General features: G+C 62.1%; 1 protein-coding gene across 1 annotated transcript in view; it reads left to right on the top strand.

Moving 5' to 3' along the window:
- The window catches only part of ERBB2 (erb-b2 receptor tyrosine kinase 2), a 37,590-nt gene that overhangs the window by 14,853 nt on the left and 8,756 nt on the right, over positions 1-13,981 (top strand). The window contains exons 2-19 of the mRNA XM_008162725.4: positions 2,990-3,141; positions 3,500-3,686; positions 4,605-4,742; positions 5,302-5,370; positions 5,962-6,074; positions 6,358-6,499; positions 7,264-7,380; positions 7,630-7,756; positions 8,439-8,512; positions 8,876-8,966; positions 9,398-9,597; positions 9,934-10,066; positions 10,912-11,002; positions 11,186-11,346; positions 11,631-11,678; positions 12,198-12,336; positions 12,883-13,005; positions 13,296-13,394. Of these exons, the coding sequence (XP_008160947.1) occupies positions 2,990-3,141; positions 3,500-3,686; positions 4,605-4,742; positions 5,302-5,370; positions 5,962-6,074; positions 6,358-6,499; positions 7,264-7,380; positions 7,630-7,756; positions 8,439-8,512; positions 8,876-8,966; positions 9,398-9,597; positions 9,934-10,066; positions 10,912-11,002; positions 11,186-11,346; positions 11,631-11,678; positions 12,198-12,336; positions 12,883-13,005; positions 13,296-13,394 (2,204 nt within the window). The remainder of the gene's footprint in view (positions 1-2,989; positions 3,142-3,499; positions 3,687-4,604; positions 4,743-5,301; positions 5,371-5,961; positions 6,075-6,357; positions 6,500-7,263; positions 7,381-7,629; positions 7,757-8,438; positions 8,513-8,875; positions 8,967-9,397; positions 9,598-9,933; positions 10,067-10,911; positions 11,003-11,185; positions 11,347-11,630; positions 11,679-12,197; positions 12,337-12,882; positions 13,006-13,295; positions 13,395-13,981) is intronic.

The raw sequence follows: 13,981 nt of genomic DNA, 5'->3' as shown, positions 1-13,981 counted from the left end.
GCCTTCTAGGGGGCTCTTCTAGGGAGCACAGGATAGGAACTTACTCGGAATTGGAAGGCGGTTTGCTAAGGCCTTTTAGTTTGAACGCGTGCACACGCTTGGTCACACCTGCTGCTCTGGAGACCAAGCCAGAAGGAGGTGGAGATGCTGCGTGGGTTGGTGTTATTGTGTGTTTCTTCTCTCACAGGGCTGATTTCCTAGCCCAGCCCCAGCCAGCTCCACCCCAGCCCCGTTCCAGAGGAGACAGTAAAGCCGAGAGCTTTGAAGCCAGCGTAACTGGGTTACGTAATGCCCGGGGCCCTTGGAAACCTGGCTGGCATCCAGGCCGCAGCGGTTCGGGGTGCCCACCCCGTGCTGGCTGTGTGAATCAGGACTGTTCCATTTGGGGCAGCCGGGATTTTAGGAAACGTGGCGCAGAGGTGCCGAGCTGATGCCAATCCAGGGGTATGTGCACCTGTCCCTTAGCTGCGATTGAGGGGTAGCAATAGTGTGGCGCAACCCATCCTAACCTCCGCTTACCATCCTGGGGGGGGGGGACCCCATGGCATATAAACAAGGCGCATGACAGGAGCCGGGGATGGATACTCTGGGGTCGGAGGGGACGGCTCTAAACCAAGTGGTTCCCTGTGCCCCTGGGAGGAGCCATGGAGGCCCATCAGATGCTCTGTCCTCAGTTACCCTCAGTGGAGCAAAGGGCTCATGCCCACCAGTGATTCAAGCAGCAACATGGAAACATCCCCCCAGAAACAAACCCCCCACCCCGCCCCAGCCTGGGAAAGTGAAACTGACTCATCTGCCTGGACAGCCCCCGCAGGGCCAGGAGCAAAAGAGCAAGGCCAGCGGACAAGCAGCGTGGCTGGGGAACGGGAACTAGGGTTCTTTGAACCGAACACTTCAGTCTGACTCGCCTGGGAGGTTGTTCGGACCAGTGTGGTCTGGGGTGAAGGGGACGGGGGGGGGAATGAGACAGGACTCCTGGGAAGGGCGGGGTGTTAGTGGTTGGAGCTGAGGACTCGGAGGCCGGCTTTCTGGCTCTGAGAAGGGCGTGTGATCTCCTTGCTAAAACACAGGAGTGGGAACCAGGGCTCCTGAGTTTCTGTTCTCCAGCTGACTGGGTGACTTGGGGCGAGTGCCGAATTTCTCCCTCTGTGAAGTGGGGCGGACGGGACTCCCCTGCCCAGGGAGGGAGAAGAGTCACCCAGCATTCCTTACTGGTTGGAAGGCTTTGTGCGGAAGGCGCTTTGAGGGCATCCAGATAAAACTCTCCCTGCTGGAGTTCCATGTTGACAGCTTCTGTCTAATTAATTGACAGGAGCCTTTTGTTAGCTGATCACAATGGTGGGGGTGAGAGGTCCTGACACGCAGAAGCCATCAATCCATTTGGCCTCCCACCGGGGCCTCCCCCAGAGGAGCTTTTATCTGAGGCAGTGAGGGGGCTGAGAACGGGGGCTGGGACCAAACAAATTGCTCATTTACAGGGTTGTGGCTAAACCCCATTGTTCTGCCTTGTGGTGGGGAGAAGTCATACAGGAAGCCCATAGGAAGCTGTTGAAAGCCCTCCCGAGATAAATGGATGTTACTTTAGTCCATGGCATTTCCTGTGGAAAGTGACACTTCCTAAACACGTCCGGCGTCCAGACCGTGTGGGGAGTGAGTCCGTGACCGGAGGGTATTAACGCCAGCCTCACTACGCTTCCAGAAGTTGGGGGCGGGGGGGGAAATCCTGAACAGTCCCCACAGCTGAGGGGGTTTAAACTTGGCTTGGATACGGAGCCTCAGTGGCCAACCTGGTGGGCGTCTCTGCCTCTCTGTCAGATTTCTAGAGTTCAGCAGGGTTTGTCACAAACACGGGCACCGCGCACGGCTGTGCGACGCTCCTCACAATCCTCCTGCAACTTCGAACCTGCTCTGCATCCGCCCCAACCACGTCAAGATAAAAATAAACCCGGCACTTCGCCCGGATGCTCCATTGCACCGATTCCCATCGGACCCTTCCTCTCTGCCTGGCACAAGACCTACGCACCATCAACTGTTTCTCGAATCTCTGCTTTAAACGCAGCTTGACCCTGGCAAATGCTAGCAAAAGGATTTTTTTGGGGGTGGGAGTTGCTTGTAAATTTCTTTTTTGTAATCTCTCCCTCGGGGTTTCTGCAAGGCTTTAGACAGCCGCTGCCTGATTTACAACCACTCAGCAGTGGTTGGGTGTATGGGAAACCTTTGAAATGGATAAAGGGAACCTGCCTACGATGGGCAGAGTCTGCCCAAAGGGGGCTTCAGGAGGCAATAGAGAAGTCTGGGGATTTGCAGGCGGCTGTGTTTAAAAACCCCACTCCAGGCGCTTTTACCTGTTGAGACTTGAGTTCAGGGCCCTGTGTTTTCCTTGCAGCCACTGATGTGTAATAATCCCCTGGGGGTTTCTTCTGTGTATTTACGCTAGCATCTAGGGGGCGTAGCTGATTGGGGCTGAAGTGGCAGGTGCTGCTCCCACATGTGCCAACGGAATCCCAGCCCCAGGAATTTACGATCTAACTAGACCAGCCGGGAAGGCGCGTTGCTCCCATTTTACAGGTGGGGAACTGAGGCCCAGAGGCACACAATGGCTGGACTTGCTACAGAGCTCAGCAAGCCCTTTGGAAAACCTGCCGTTCTTTAGCTGCCTAAATGGCATCTGAGCTCCGCTGCAAATCTGGCCCCATAGGCGTGAGAACTAGGGGCCAGGCCCCCCTTCCTCCTTCTTGCCCTGCAGAAGGGCCAAGCGCCTGCTAGCTCTCCAGTCACAGCTCTGTGCCTGGGGGAAATGCCTGCAGAGTAAGGGGTGGGTGGGGGCTGGGCCCCGTTTAGCTGAACGCCCACAGCTGGGGTGGAGCAGCCTTTGGAGAAACGGTGCCGAGCATCTCTCTGAATGGCATCCATCGTCTCTGCCTCGTCCAGAGCTCTGACCACCACCCTTGCCCAGCCTCACCGGCTCTTCCTTTCCACCCCCCTGCAGTCTGCACGGGCACTGACATGAAGTTGCTGCATCCCTCCAGCCCAGAAAACCACTACGCCACCCTCAGCCGCCTCTACCAGAACTGCCAGGTGGTGCAGGGCAACCTGGAGATCACCTACCTGGGGCCAGACGCCGACATGTCCTTCCTCAAGGTGAGCAACTCGGCGGGGATGGGGGGAACCCTGACCCTGAGCTCAGCATCCTCCCTTCCACATCATACAGTGGGATGGGTAGATCTCCGGCTCTTCCCACAGAAAGTCTTCTCCATCTTCCCAGTGCTTGCTGCGTTCCCCTGGGCGCTCTGACCCCAGATAAGTGGCTGACCCTGAAGTGGGCTCTGCCAAGGTTGGCCCGTAGTTGTGGGCAGAGACGTGGGTGTTGCCCGTTAGCTCAGGCAGTAGCAGCTCCTGTGTTTAGCTCCAGGGCTCATAGGTTCTGCTCCCACTGACGGCCCAGCCTCAGCCGGATGGGTGCCCAGCCTCCCCCTGACCCTGCTCTCTGCCCCTCTAGGATATCAAGGAGGTCCAGGGCTACGTGCTGATTGCGCAGAACCAAGTGAGCCGCGTGCAGCTGGAGAACCTCCGCATCATCCGGGGCACCCAGCTCTACGAGGAGAAATACGCGCTGGCCGTTCTCGCCAACGCCGACCCCACCGGGACGGTGGGGCTGCAGGAGCTGGGCATGAGGCATCTGACAGGTGGGGAGGCTGGCCCCGGAGCCAATTGGGGGGCCCGGGCTCATCCCAGTGAACACTCAGAATTAGGGGGGATGCACCAGGGACCTGTTTAGAAGAGCTGATTGTCACTGGACCACTGTGCCAGAGCAAAGCAGTGGCCCATCTAGTGTAATATCTCTACTTTGTTGGACCAGTGATCCCCGTAGCCTGGTATCCAGGCCTCCATGCTGTGCCCGATCAGACCCCTGGTCCATGTGGTCCGGCATCCCCCTCACTGCACCGGATCAGACCCCTGGTCCATGTGGTCTGGCATCCCCCTCACTGCACCGGATCAGACCCCTGGTCCATGTGGTCCGGCATCCCCCTCACTGCACCGGATCAGACCCCTGGTCCATGTGGTCCGGCATCCCCCTCACTGCACCGGATCAGACTAGTGCCTGGTAATCCTGACCTCCCTGCCACACCAGTTCAGACCAGTAGGCCCAACCAGTCACACATCCCCCTTTCTCTGAGCGTGGCCAGTACCAGATACACAAGGCTCCTAGCGATGCAGTAGCCCAGCATTGGGGTTGGTGGGGGGAGATTCTTCCTGGCCCCCGTTAGAGCTGACTGATGCCCTGGAGCATGAGGGTCGACTGCCCTCACCGGTCGTGCTGCTGCAGATGCAGTTGTCAAGGTCAAAGGCCTTTCTGAGCATCCCTCAGCGCTTTGCCTGGCTAATGTCATTTCAAATAAGCTTGCGGCCCCCTCGACTGGGGGCTGGATTCCTCAGCCGCCAGGAGAATGTCACGTGGCTGGGTCATGGGGGAGCACCAGGGATCGCCGGGCTGGGACATCTGCTGGCCCGTGTCTCCCAGTCTCCCTCAGTGGCCGCGCGGGTGGGAAGCCCGTAGCTGTCCCTTCTGCTCTGCTTACTGTCCTGTTCTCCCCCCACTCCAGAGATCCTGAAGGGCGGGGTGCACATCGAGGGCAACCCCCAGCTGTGTTTCCAGGAGACCATCTTGTGGGGCGACATCTTCCACAAACACAACGACCTGGCCCAGCACCAGCAGATCAACAGCAGCAGGGAGAGGACGTGTACGTGCCCGGGTGGGGTCTCTCCGCGTGCGACCCGGCTCCCAGGGAGGGAGGGACCGTCCGCCTCCTTGGCGGGGCTGACAAGATGTCAGATCTGGCCTGTCCCATCTAGTGCCGGCCCACGGGCGAGTTCATTGGGCTCCGGCTCTGGAGAGGAGATGTGGGACTGTCCTGTGCCGGATGCCAGGAGTGGGGCCTGGTACAAGGGGCAGAGCCTCTACACCCTTCAGGAACCAAGCCTGCCCTCCCTCCCCCCCTCCGCCCCCGAGCCTGGCACACCCCAATAGACTGGTTTATGACTCTCCCAGGCTTGACACTCAGCCACTCCCGCGTCTGCCCCACAGTCCTTTGCTCCAGACTGGCCTGTCCAAGGGGGACAGGGGTGTGGTGCCTCAAGCCAGTCGTGGAGCGAGGGAGGTGGGGAATAGCAGCTGCTGCAGGGGCCTCCACCCCGGCTGGCTGCTCGAGGAGCCTGGGGAGGGGGTTTCCATGGGCAGGGGGGCGAGGCAGAGTCTCGGGCCTCCTCTAACGGCTTCGGTCTTCTCTCCATCCTGCCCAGGTGCTGACTGCCGACGCTTCTGTTCCCAAGGGCACTGCTGGGGGGAAGGGCCGCAGTACTGCCAGACACGTGAGCACCGGGCACGGGGGGGGAGTGCTGGACTCAGGTTTCTGCCCATGACCTGCAGTGGCACACGGGGCCAGCTCGCCCTCCATGCAGATAGGGCCCGGACCCTGCAAAGCCTGGCTGGGGGGGGGGGAGGGGGGCACCGTGCTATGGTGCCGGCTGTGTCGCCGGGAGGTGAAGCGAGCGTGTTGGTGCCCAGGAGAACTGTGTGGCTTTCTAACCGCCCCCCGAGCGAGGGGTGGGGCAGGTGCCGGGGGAGGATGGCAAAGGTGTGGCTGGGCGGATGGTGGAGATGCACGTTGGGGAAACGCAGGCTGTGGCTGGGGGGATGGGGAAAGGAGGCACAGACATTGGAGTGGGGCGGGATGAGGGGGAAATGGATCCATTGAACAGGAGAGATTTCAGGAAGCGCAGAGCCCCTGCCCTGGGAAAACCCCTGCGTGCTGGGGTGGGGGCAGTTGTTTGCTGTGGCCATCTGGGTTCCTGGCTCCGAGAGTTCCCAGCAGAGCTCCCCAGATGCCAAGAGCCTGTCACGCGGCCATAGCCAAACCTCCAGGTCCTCATGGTTCCTCCCCACTTCTCTCTCTGCCCCAGTGACCCAAAGCATCTGCGACGGGTGCCCCAGGTGCAAGGGCACGAAGCCCACGGACTGCTGCCATGAGCAGTGCGCGGCGGGCTGCACCGGGCCCAAGCACTCGGACTGCCTGGTGAGCGCCAGTGGGTGTGAGCGTGGCCAGGGGGTCAGCACAGTGGATGGGGTGGGTCAAGGGTTGGGGTGGGGGTTAGCGTGGTGGGAGTGGGAGGGTGGCAGGTGGGGGCATGGAGGGGGTAGGCACGGTGGGGATGGCTGGATCGGTGCAGAGAGGCTCACGTGGGGGATGGAATGGGGAGGTTGGTTGGAGCTGGTGGAGTTGGCATAGAGAGGGTTAGGGATTGGTGCGGAGGGGTGTCCTAGCTGCTCACTCTCTGGGCTGGCTCGCTCCCCCCCAGGCCTGCCTGCACGTCAACCGCAGCGGGATCTGCGAGCTGCACTGCCCGCCCCTCTTCATCTACAACTCGGACATCTTCCAGTCGGTGCCCAACCGGGACGGGCGCTACACCTTCGGAGCCAGCTGTGTCAGGAAGTGCCCCTGTAAGCACCCCTTCCTCCGGGGAGATCCCGGGGGGTGGGCTCTGTGGGGTGTCCCACTTCCTGCCAGCTGCGTATGCTGGGCTTTGGTCTTGCACCCCAGCCCTGTGGAGAGACCCCCAGGGCAACCCCCCCAGGGCTCCGTTTGCAAAGTGCCCCCTGCTGGCAGGGCAGGACGGTCGGAGGGGCTTCTATTGACGTTTGCCTGGCGCTTCCCAAAGTCGGGTCTGGCTCCTAGGGGGCCACAAACTCCCAGAGCTCCAAGGCCCATAGCACTCCCCCCACACACTCCAAAAACCCCACCACACACCATGCAATTCCCGTTAACCGGGCAGCCACATTGCAAACTAAGTCCTTCGTGTTGGAATGCAGCAGCCGAGGGGTTAATGGGGAGGGAGCTGAAGCAACGGGGCTTTGTCCTTAGCTGCAGGCAGTGGGGGTGGGGCCATTTCCCCCCCCCACCCAGGGTCAGAGTCTGGGGTCCGAGCGTTGTGACCAAAGTGAAGCCCCCAGATCGGACCCGGGCTCTGCGTGAGCTGGGCAGACTCGTGTATCTCGTCACTGTAGCCTCTGGGTGCCTCCCGCTCCTCGGTGCCATTTATCCCCCCGGCGAAGAGAGACCGAACCCCAGAGGGGTGAAGGGATTTGCCCAAGGTCCCACAGGCAGTCGGTGGCAGAGCAGGGAATCGACGGCACGTCTCCTGAGTCACAGGCTAATGCCCTAACCACGGGGCCATCTTTCCGCTCCATGTCTCCCCTTCCCACAGACAATTACCTGGCCACGGAGGTGGGCTCCTGCACGCTGGTGTGTCCCCAGGACAACCAGGAGGTGAGCACGGACAGCGTGCAGAAGTGCGAGAAGTGCAGCAAGCCCTGCCCGGAAGGTAACGTTCCCCCATCCCCTGTGCCCTGCCCTGGGGAGCCCCTCTCCTCTCCCGGAGGGACCAGGGGAGGCACATCCGGCAGTGTGGGATTCTCTGGATTTGAGGAGAGGGAGCCGCATGAAGGTCTGGGGGGCTGGAAGGGTGTCTCTGTACTGAGGCTCGATGGGTGGAATGGAAGCACATGGGTGGTCGGCGCAGGGTTATTCCACACCAGGGTTCCCTCTCAGCCCCTGCCCTGCTCTCTCCTAGGCTGCTACGGGCTGGGTGTGGATTTCTTGAAGGGCGTCCGAGCCGTCAACGCCTCCAACATCCAGCACTTTGCCCACTGCACCAAGATCTTTGGCAGCCTGGCCTTCCTGCCCGAGACCTTCATGGGGTGAGTAGCGGTGCCCGGTGCCCCCATCTCCGCTGCCGTTGTCCAGCCCAGGCAAGCTCAGCACAGCTCCTGCTGGCTCGCCCTGGGGGAGCTACTGGCTCTGTGGGTGGGAGGGCCCAGCTCTGGACTCAGATGTCCTGGGTGAAGGAGGTGCGTGTGTGGCATGTCGGAGCACTGTGTGGGGGCACCAGGAGCTGGCTAACTCCTGCTCAGCTATCTGGCCACTAGGGGAGTCTCTGCTCCAAAGCCCAAGCCCTTAATGCATGAGCCAAAGGGGAATCACCATTAGCAGTGTAGGGCCTATGCCACACAGTTGAATGGTTCTGATTCTCTCCAGGAGGGGGCAGCAGTGCACACACCAGCCAGTCCATTACAGTCCTGTCTAGATCGGGCCTTTTTGGAAACTGATACCTCCCTTGGGCCTTAGTCGTGCAGGCCCGAGGCGAGTGTGCACGTGAGCGGGTCACGGAGCGTGAAGCGGGTGTGAGCGGGGGCTTCCCCCCGGAGCGTCCGTTTACTCTTCCAAAATCTCCAGCTGGGCCTTGCAGATATTGTAGCCCATCAGGCCGGGCAGCCCCTGTGACTGCATGGCCGCAGGGCAGCCACCGCCTCCCGTGTCCGTGGTCCCAAGGGCTTACGCCTCTAAGGATCCCCCTCCCCGACCGTGTTCCTTCTCCAACAGGGATCCCGCCACCAACACTGCCCCCTTGGAGCCGGAGCAGCTCAAGAGCTTTAGGAGCCTGGAGGAGCTGACAGGTGGGTGAGGGACTGCTCAGCGCCCGGGCTCACTCATCCCCGTCTCCTGCCAGTGCCCACCGAGAGCGGGATGCAGCCTCCATCTGTGATGTGCCAACGACTCCTGTTTCCATGTCGCTCGCTGGCAAAGTCGCTGGATGGGGCTCGGCAGCCCCCCAGGGTGGGGCTTTGGCTAAAGGTCACACACTGCTGCCCTGGAAATTTAAGCCACCTTGTTTAGCCTGGGGGGGACACGCCATAGGAGGCGGGCCTGGGCCCTGCACCTATCAGTCACCGAGGAGTTTGGGAGACCGACCCACCACCAGCTGGTGGGAGGCCGCTGCTCGCATGAATAAGGACGCGCCTTCCTGCTCCATTTCACAGGCTTCTTATACATCGAGTCCTGGCCAGAGACCTTCCCAGACCTGAGCATCTTCCAGAACCTCCGGATCATCCGAGGCCGAGTGCTTCACAAGTGAGCGTGCACAGGCAGGGACGCGGGGTGGGGAGGAACAGGCCCTCGGACGGGGTCCGGAGAACGGATGGGCCTCGCAAGCCAGTTGGGGATGTGCCCAGTTCTCTTGGTCACAGGAGGGGGAGTGGTACTAGCCAGCTGTCCTCTGATCTTCCCCAAGGGCAGTGGTGATGGGGCCTTTCAGGATGGAAGCCTAGAGACGAACCCAGTGGCTGGGATTTGGCAGATGTGGAATGAGCTTGGTGTATCTCAGCCCAGAGGCCAGCTCACAAAAGCCACCCTCAGGGTTTGTGGTTCAGAGGGAGCACATGGGAGGATGTGACCCAGTTCCAGAGCCCCCTAGAGTGTGGGGCTGGCAGGGACCCTCTGACTCCTGCTTCGTTGTCCTACCCCTCCTGGCTCACCCCGTGCCTGTCGACGTCTCTCTGCAGCGGTGCCTACTCCCTGACGCTGCAGAACCTGTCCATCGTCTCGCTGGGCCTGCGCTCCCTGCAGGAGATCAGCAGCGGGATGGTGCTGGTCCACCAGAACCCCAACCTCTGCTTCCTCCAGAAGGTGCCCTGGAAAGCCATCTTCAGGAACCGGCGCCAGACGCTGTTCCAGACTGACAACAAGCCGGTGAAGCAGTGTGGTAAGGGGTGGGGGCCTCTGCCAGGGCTCTGTCCGGCTCTCTGCCCCACCCAGGGACTCCTCCTATGCCCAACTCACCTGGGCTTTGAGTGGCACTGCCATGTTAGATGGGTGCCGATGGGTGCTCTCTGCTGGCTGGTGCACAGCCCCCCAGTGCCACATGGTACCATGTGTCCCTGGCTGTCACTCTGACACCAAATGCCGTGCTGACATCCACGGCGGGCCTGTGCCCGGTGGAGGCTGCGTTCCCCCCGGGAAAGGCCTTTGGTCTGGCTGCCACAGGGGACGGCGGGGACAGGCTGGGTTCCAAGTGCTAACTGTGGCATCCTCCCCCCAGAGAGTGAGGGGCTGGTGTGCTTCCGCCTCTGTGCCAAGGGGCAGTGCTGGGGGCCGGGCCCGACGCAGTGCGTGGCCTGCGAGCAGTTCCTGCGCGGGCAGGAGTGCGTGGAGTCCTGCAACCTTCTGGACGGGTAAGCGGGGATCTGAGCGGCTGGGCTCGCTGCGTGTCTGTGCCCAGCAAGCCTCCTGGGGGGGGATCCGGGTGAGAGGGAGAAGGGGGAGGCTTTGGTACTGTGGCTGGATGCGATGGGGGCAGAGGATGCCACCAAGTCCCTGGGCCATCCGCCCAGCCGTGGCCAGGCCCCTTCTCCTTTGGCACGGATAGCGTGGCCCTGCTTGGGTTTGGGGTGAGGATAGAGGAGGGGAGGAAAGTCCCTGGGTATCTCCCCTAGGGAGGATCTTGCTAATCAGGGTGCAGCGGGGCGGGAGATGGGGTGCTGGAGCTGCTGCCCAGCGGCCTGTGCCTGGTGGGAGCAGGGGGCAGGTTAGGAGCCACCCCCAACCTGCCCCCCCGCCCCATCATACCCTCCCTCTCTGGCGTGGGGATGGGGCCCAGATCATGCAGGGTCTTGAGTGGCAGCCAGGTCCTTTACCAATGCAGGGAACGACCCTGCTGGGCACTGCCCCGATCCCAGCCCCGCCCACAATGCGGTGCCGTGGGGAAGGACGCGGGCGAGCTCTGGCATGGCTGTGAGAGGTCAGCCTATGGGACAGCGGGCAGAGCCTCCCACGTGAGGCACCACATTCCAGCCCTGAGTTTAGGGATCTGAAGCTGGGCCCCTGGTCGCAGAGGCGGCTGTGTCAGCCCTGGGGGGAAAGGGGGGAAGGGGCACGTCTCTGCTTTCCCACTGCTGCCTGCTCCTCGGCTGGGCTGGGCTGGGGCAGGGGCTGGGTCCTGCCCCATCAGCGGGCACCGCGGGGTGAGGGCAAAATGTGCCTTAGTGCAGCGACTGACTCAGGCTCTTTCTCCCGGCAGGGCCGTCCGGGAACACGTCAACGGGACCCGCTGCCTCTCCTGCCACCCCGAGTGCCTGTCCCAGAACGGCACGGAGACCTGCCACGGATCGGTGAGGAGCATGCCCGGGGGTGGGCAGACTGCGTGAAAGCCCCTTTAGGATGGGGGAGGGGATCTGCATTCCCAACCAGTTTCTACTATGGCTCAAGGCTTTGGGCTGACCCCGGATTAGTGGGTTCTTCATCCTCTCCCCCCCCAAATGCACACGGTGCTCACTCTGTATCCTTCCTGGCAGGAGGCGGACCAGTGCGTGGCCTGCGCCCATTACAGAGATGCCCAATACTGTGTGGAGAGGTGCCCGAGCGGGGTGAAGGCCGATTCCTCCTTTGTGCCCATCTGGAAGTATCCGGATGAACATGGCATCTGCCAACTGTGCCCCTCGAACTGCAGCCACTCGTGAGTCTGGGCGCTGGCTGGCACGGAGCATCGCTCTTTGCTTGCAGCATTCAGCGCATCCCAAGGGCCAAGTCTGGCCTAGGAGGGGACAGCAAAGTGGGGCGAAGCGGGTGGGGATGGGCAGAGGTTTGCAGGTGGGGGAAAACCGGCATTGGGGGCCCATGGGACACAGCCCGGCAGGATGCCCTACTGCTTGGCAGTGAAACCAAGGCTGTGGGAGGATTTTCTATGGCGCGTCTGCCTCCCGTCGAGTAACAAAGCAACATCTCTGGGTCCTTCCCCAGGTGCACGATCCGGGATGAAGACGGCTGCCCCATGGATCAGAAGCCGAGGTACTGCACCCCCATCTGCCCAGCCCCCTCTGTGCCAACTTCCCAGGCAGGCGGCACCCTGGGCAGTAGCCAGGGTCCACCTCTCCCTGGGGGGGAGCTGATGCCATCTGCCTTCTGCTCAGCATCTCCCTACCCCCTACGCACCTGCAGCCCCCTTGCGCTCTGCCAGGCACCACCCTCTGGCCAGGAAGCGCCAGAGGGGAATGCCTTCTGCCGCTGATTGGCAGGGGACCAGGCTTGGCCAATGGGGCCAGATGCTCTGTCCCCCTCGCAGCCTTCCCAGCCCCAGGGGCTGTTTCTAGGCAGACCATTTAACCACCCGGCCACCAAGGAGCCATGAGTCACGGCTTCCAAATGAGCCACCCGTGGGGGCTCGTTTCTGGAGAAGGCCCTGGATTTTACACCCTGCCCCCCATCAAACGTTCCTGTCCCCCGTTCCCCCATAGAGAGCCAATCCCGCAGGTTAGACTGGCCTCCACAGTGGAACCAGCCCATCCAGCAGCCTCCCCCTTTTCCCAGCCAGGTGACGTCCATCATAGCCGGCGTGGTTGGCGCCCTCCTGGCCCTGGTCTTGATCCTGATCATCGTCGTGTGCATCAAGCGGAAGCGGCAGCAGGAGCGGAAGCACGCCATGCGGCGCCTCCTGCAGGAGACCGAGGTACGGACGGCACCACAAGCCCAAGGACCTGCCCTGCACACTCAGGGAGGCTTCCAGTGGCACTCGTGGTGGTGCCCGGTAATGTGGCAAGGCCTCCCCGGGCACCTGAGTGGCCAGAGGATCCCAGATGAGCCAAGGGAGGCCCTGGGCAGGAGTGACTGGTGGGGAGAGGAGGTGGGGGGGTTACTGTGGAGGGATGGAGGATGTTGACCACCCTGGGTGTCCCTCATGACCGGTGCCCAGGTTGGGCCCATGCGAAGTGTGCAGGTGATTTAGAAAGGCAAGCGTGTGCTGTCCCCATACCCCACAGCCACTCCTCCTGCCATCCTCCAGTGGGGACAGCCCAGACGCTCCCCCTCCGCCCACAGGAGAGACAGCTGCCCCACGGTGAGCTCTGGGGCAAGGCCTGAAGGTGCCACGCAGAGGGGTCAATCCTGGGTTCTGAGTCTCCATGTCGCCTGGGGGCTGCAGCGGGGAGCCCGTGGGCCTGAGGCTCTCCAGCTCACGCCCTCGCTGACACAGGACCCTCCTCCCCACCCCTCGCAGCTGGTGGAGCCGCTGACGCCCAGCGGGGCCCTCCCCAATCAAGCCCAGATGCGGATCCTGAAGGAGACCGAGCTGAAGAAGGTGAAAGTGTTGGGCTCTGGGGCCTTCGGCACCGTGTATAAGGTGAGGCGGGGACAGGCGGAGCCGGGGGTGGGCAGCGGGTAACTGGGGCCAGGCTGCTGCTCCGCAGGACCTAGGAGAGGGATGGGGAGCTGGCTGGGGGTGAGGCAGCACTGAGAGACTCTAAAGGACACAGCTGGACAGCGTCTCTACCCTCCCTCCCGAGTGTCCGGCCCCACGGCTGCATCCTCGCTTGGAGCCCTCAGCCCTCCTTAGCGCTGCCTGTGCACCACCCATTCGAGCCGTGAGGTGCCGCCCCGGCGAGTGCCCTCACCATCCCTCCCTCCCCTCAGGGCATCTGGATCCCCGACGGCGAGAGCGTGAAGATCCCCGTGGCCATTAAAGTCTTGAGAGAGAACACGTCGCCCAAGGCCAACAAGGAGATCCTGGACGTGAGTGGGAGACGGGCGCTGTGGCGGGCACACCTGCCCTGGGGGCACACATGCCAGCACTGCGCAGGTGCAGAAGGGCACTGACCCAGTCTGCCAGGCTCAGCCGTGCCCCGGCCACCAGATGTGGCTTCGCTCAAAGTTACTGAGCTGCCGGGTCCCTCCTAGTCTGACACACGTTGGGTTTGCTCCCATCCGTGGCTGTAGGTAGCGGGTACAAACTCTCCGGCCCAGGGCACTTTCCCCGCTAAGCTACCAAAGTCGGTGCCTACGCGTATTACCCTGCCTCCATATGCCACTCCCGCCCCCAAACTGGGCCTGTGCATCCCAGCATGTCCATTTGCTGGAGAGGGACAGGCTGTCGTGTGACCCACTGTTGCAGAATCATTACTTGTGGCAGGGGGAGCAAGGGACCCATCTCGTCTGCCGTCATTTCCTTGCAGCTCTGCAATTTGATCTCCCCGCTGCAAGGCCCCAGACTTGGCTGGATCATGCTGTGGAAATCGAAACCCAGCTGGCAGGAGCAGCTGGGCAGGGCCACGAGACTGCCCCATGGACCCACACGTGGCCTTTCTGTGGTGCAGGGGGGT

This window comes from Chrysemys picta, chromosome 24 (genome assembly GCF_011386835.1).
Source record: "Chrysemys picta bellii isolate R12L10 chromosome 24, ASM1138683v2, whole genome shotgun sequence".
Classification (NCBI taxonomy): Eukaryota; Metazoa; Chordata; order Testudines; family Emydidae; genus Chrysemys; species Chrysemys picta.
Note: the sequence above shows the minus strand (reverse complement) of the source record. Positions and strands in the feature narration are given on the sequence as shown.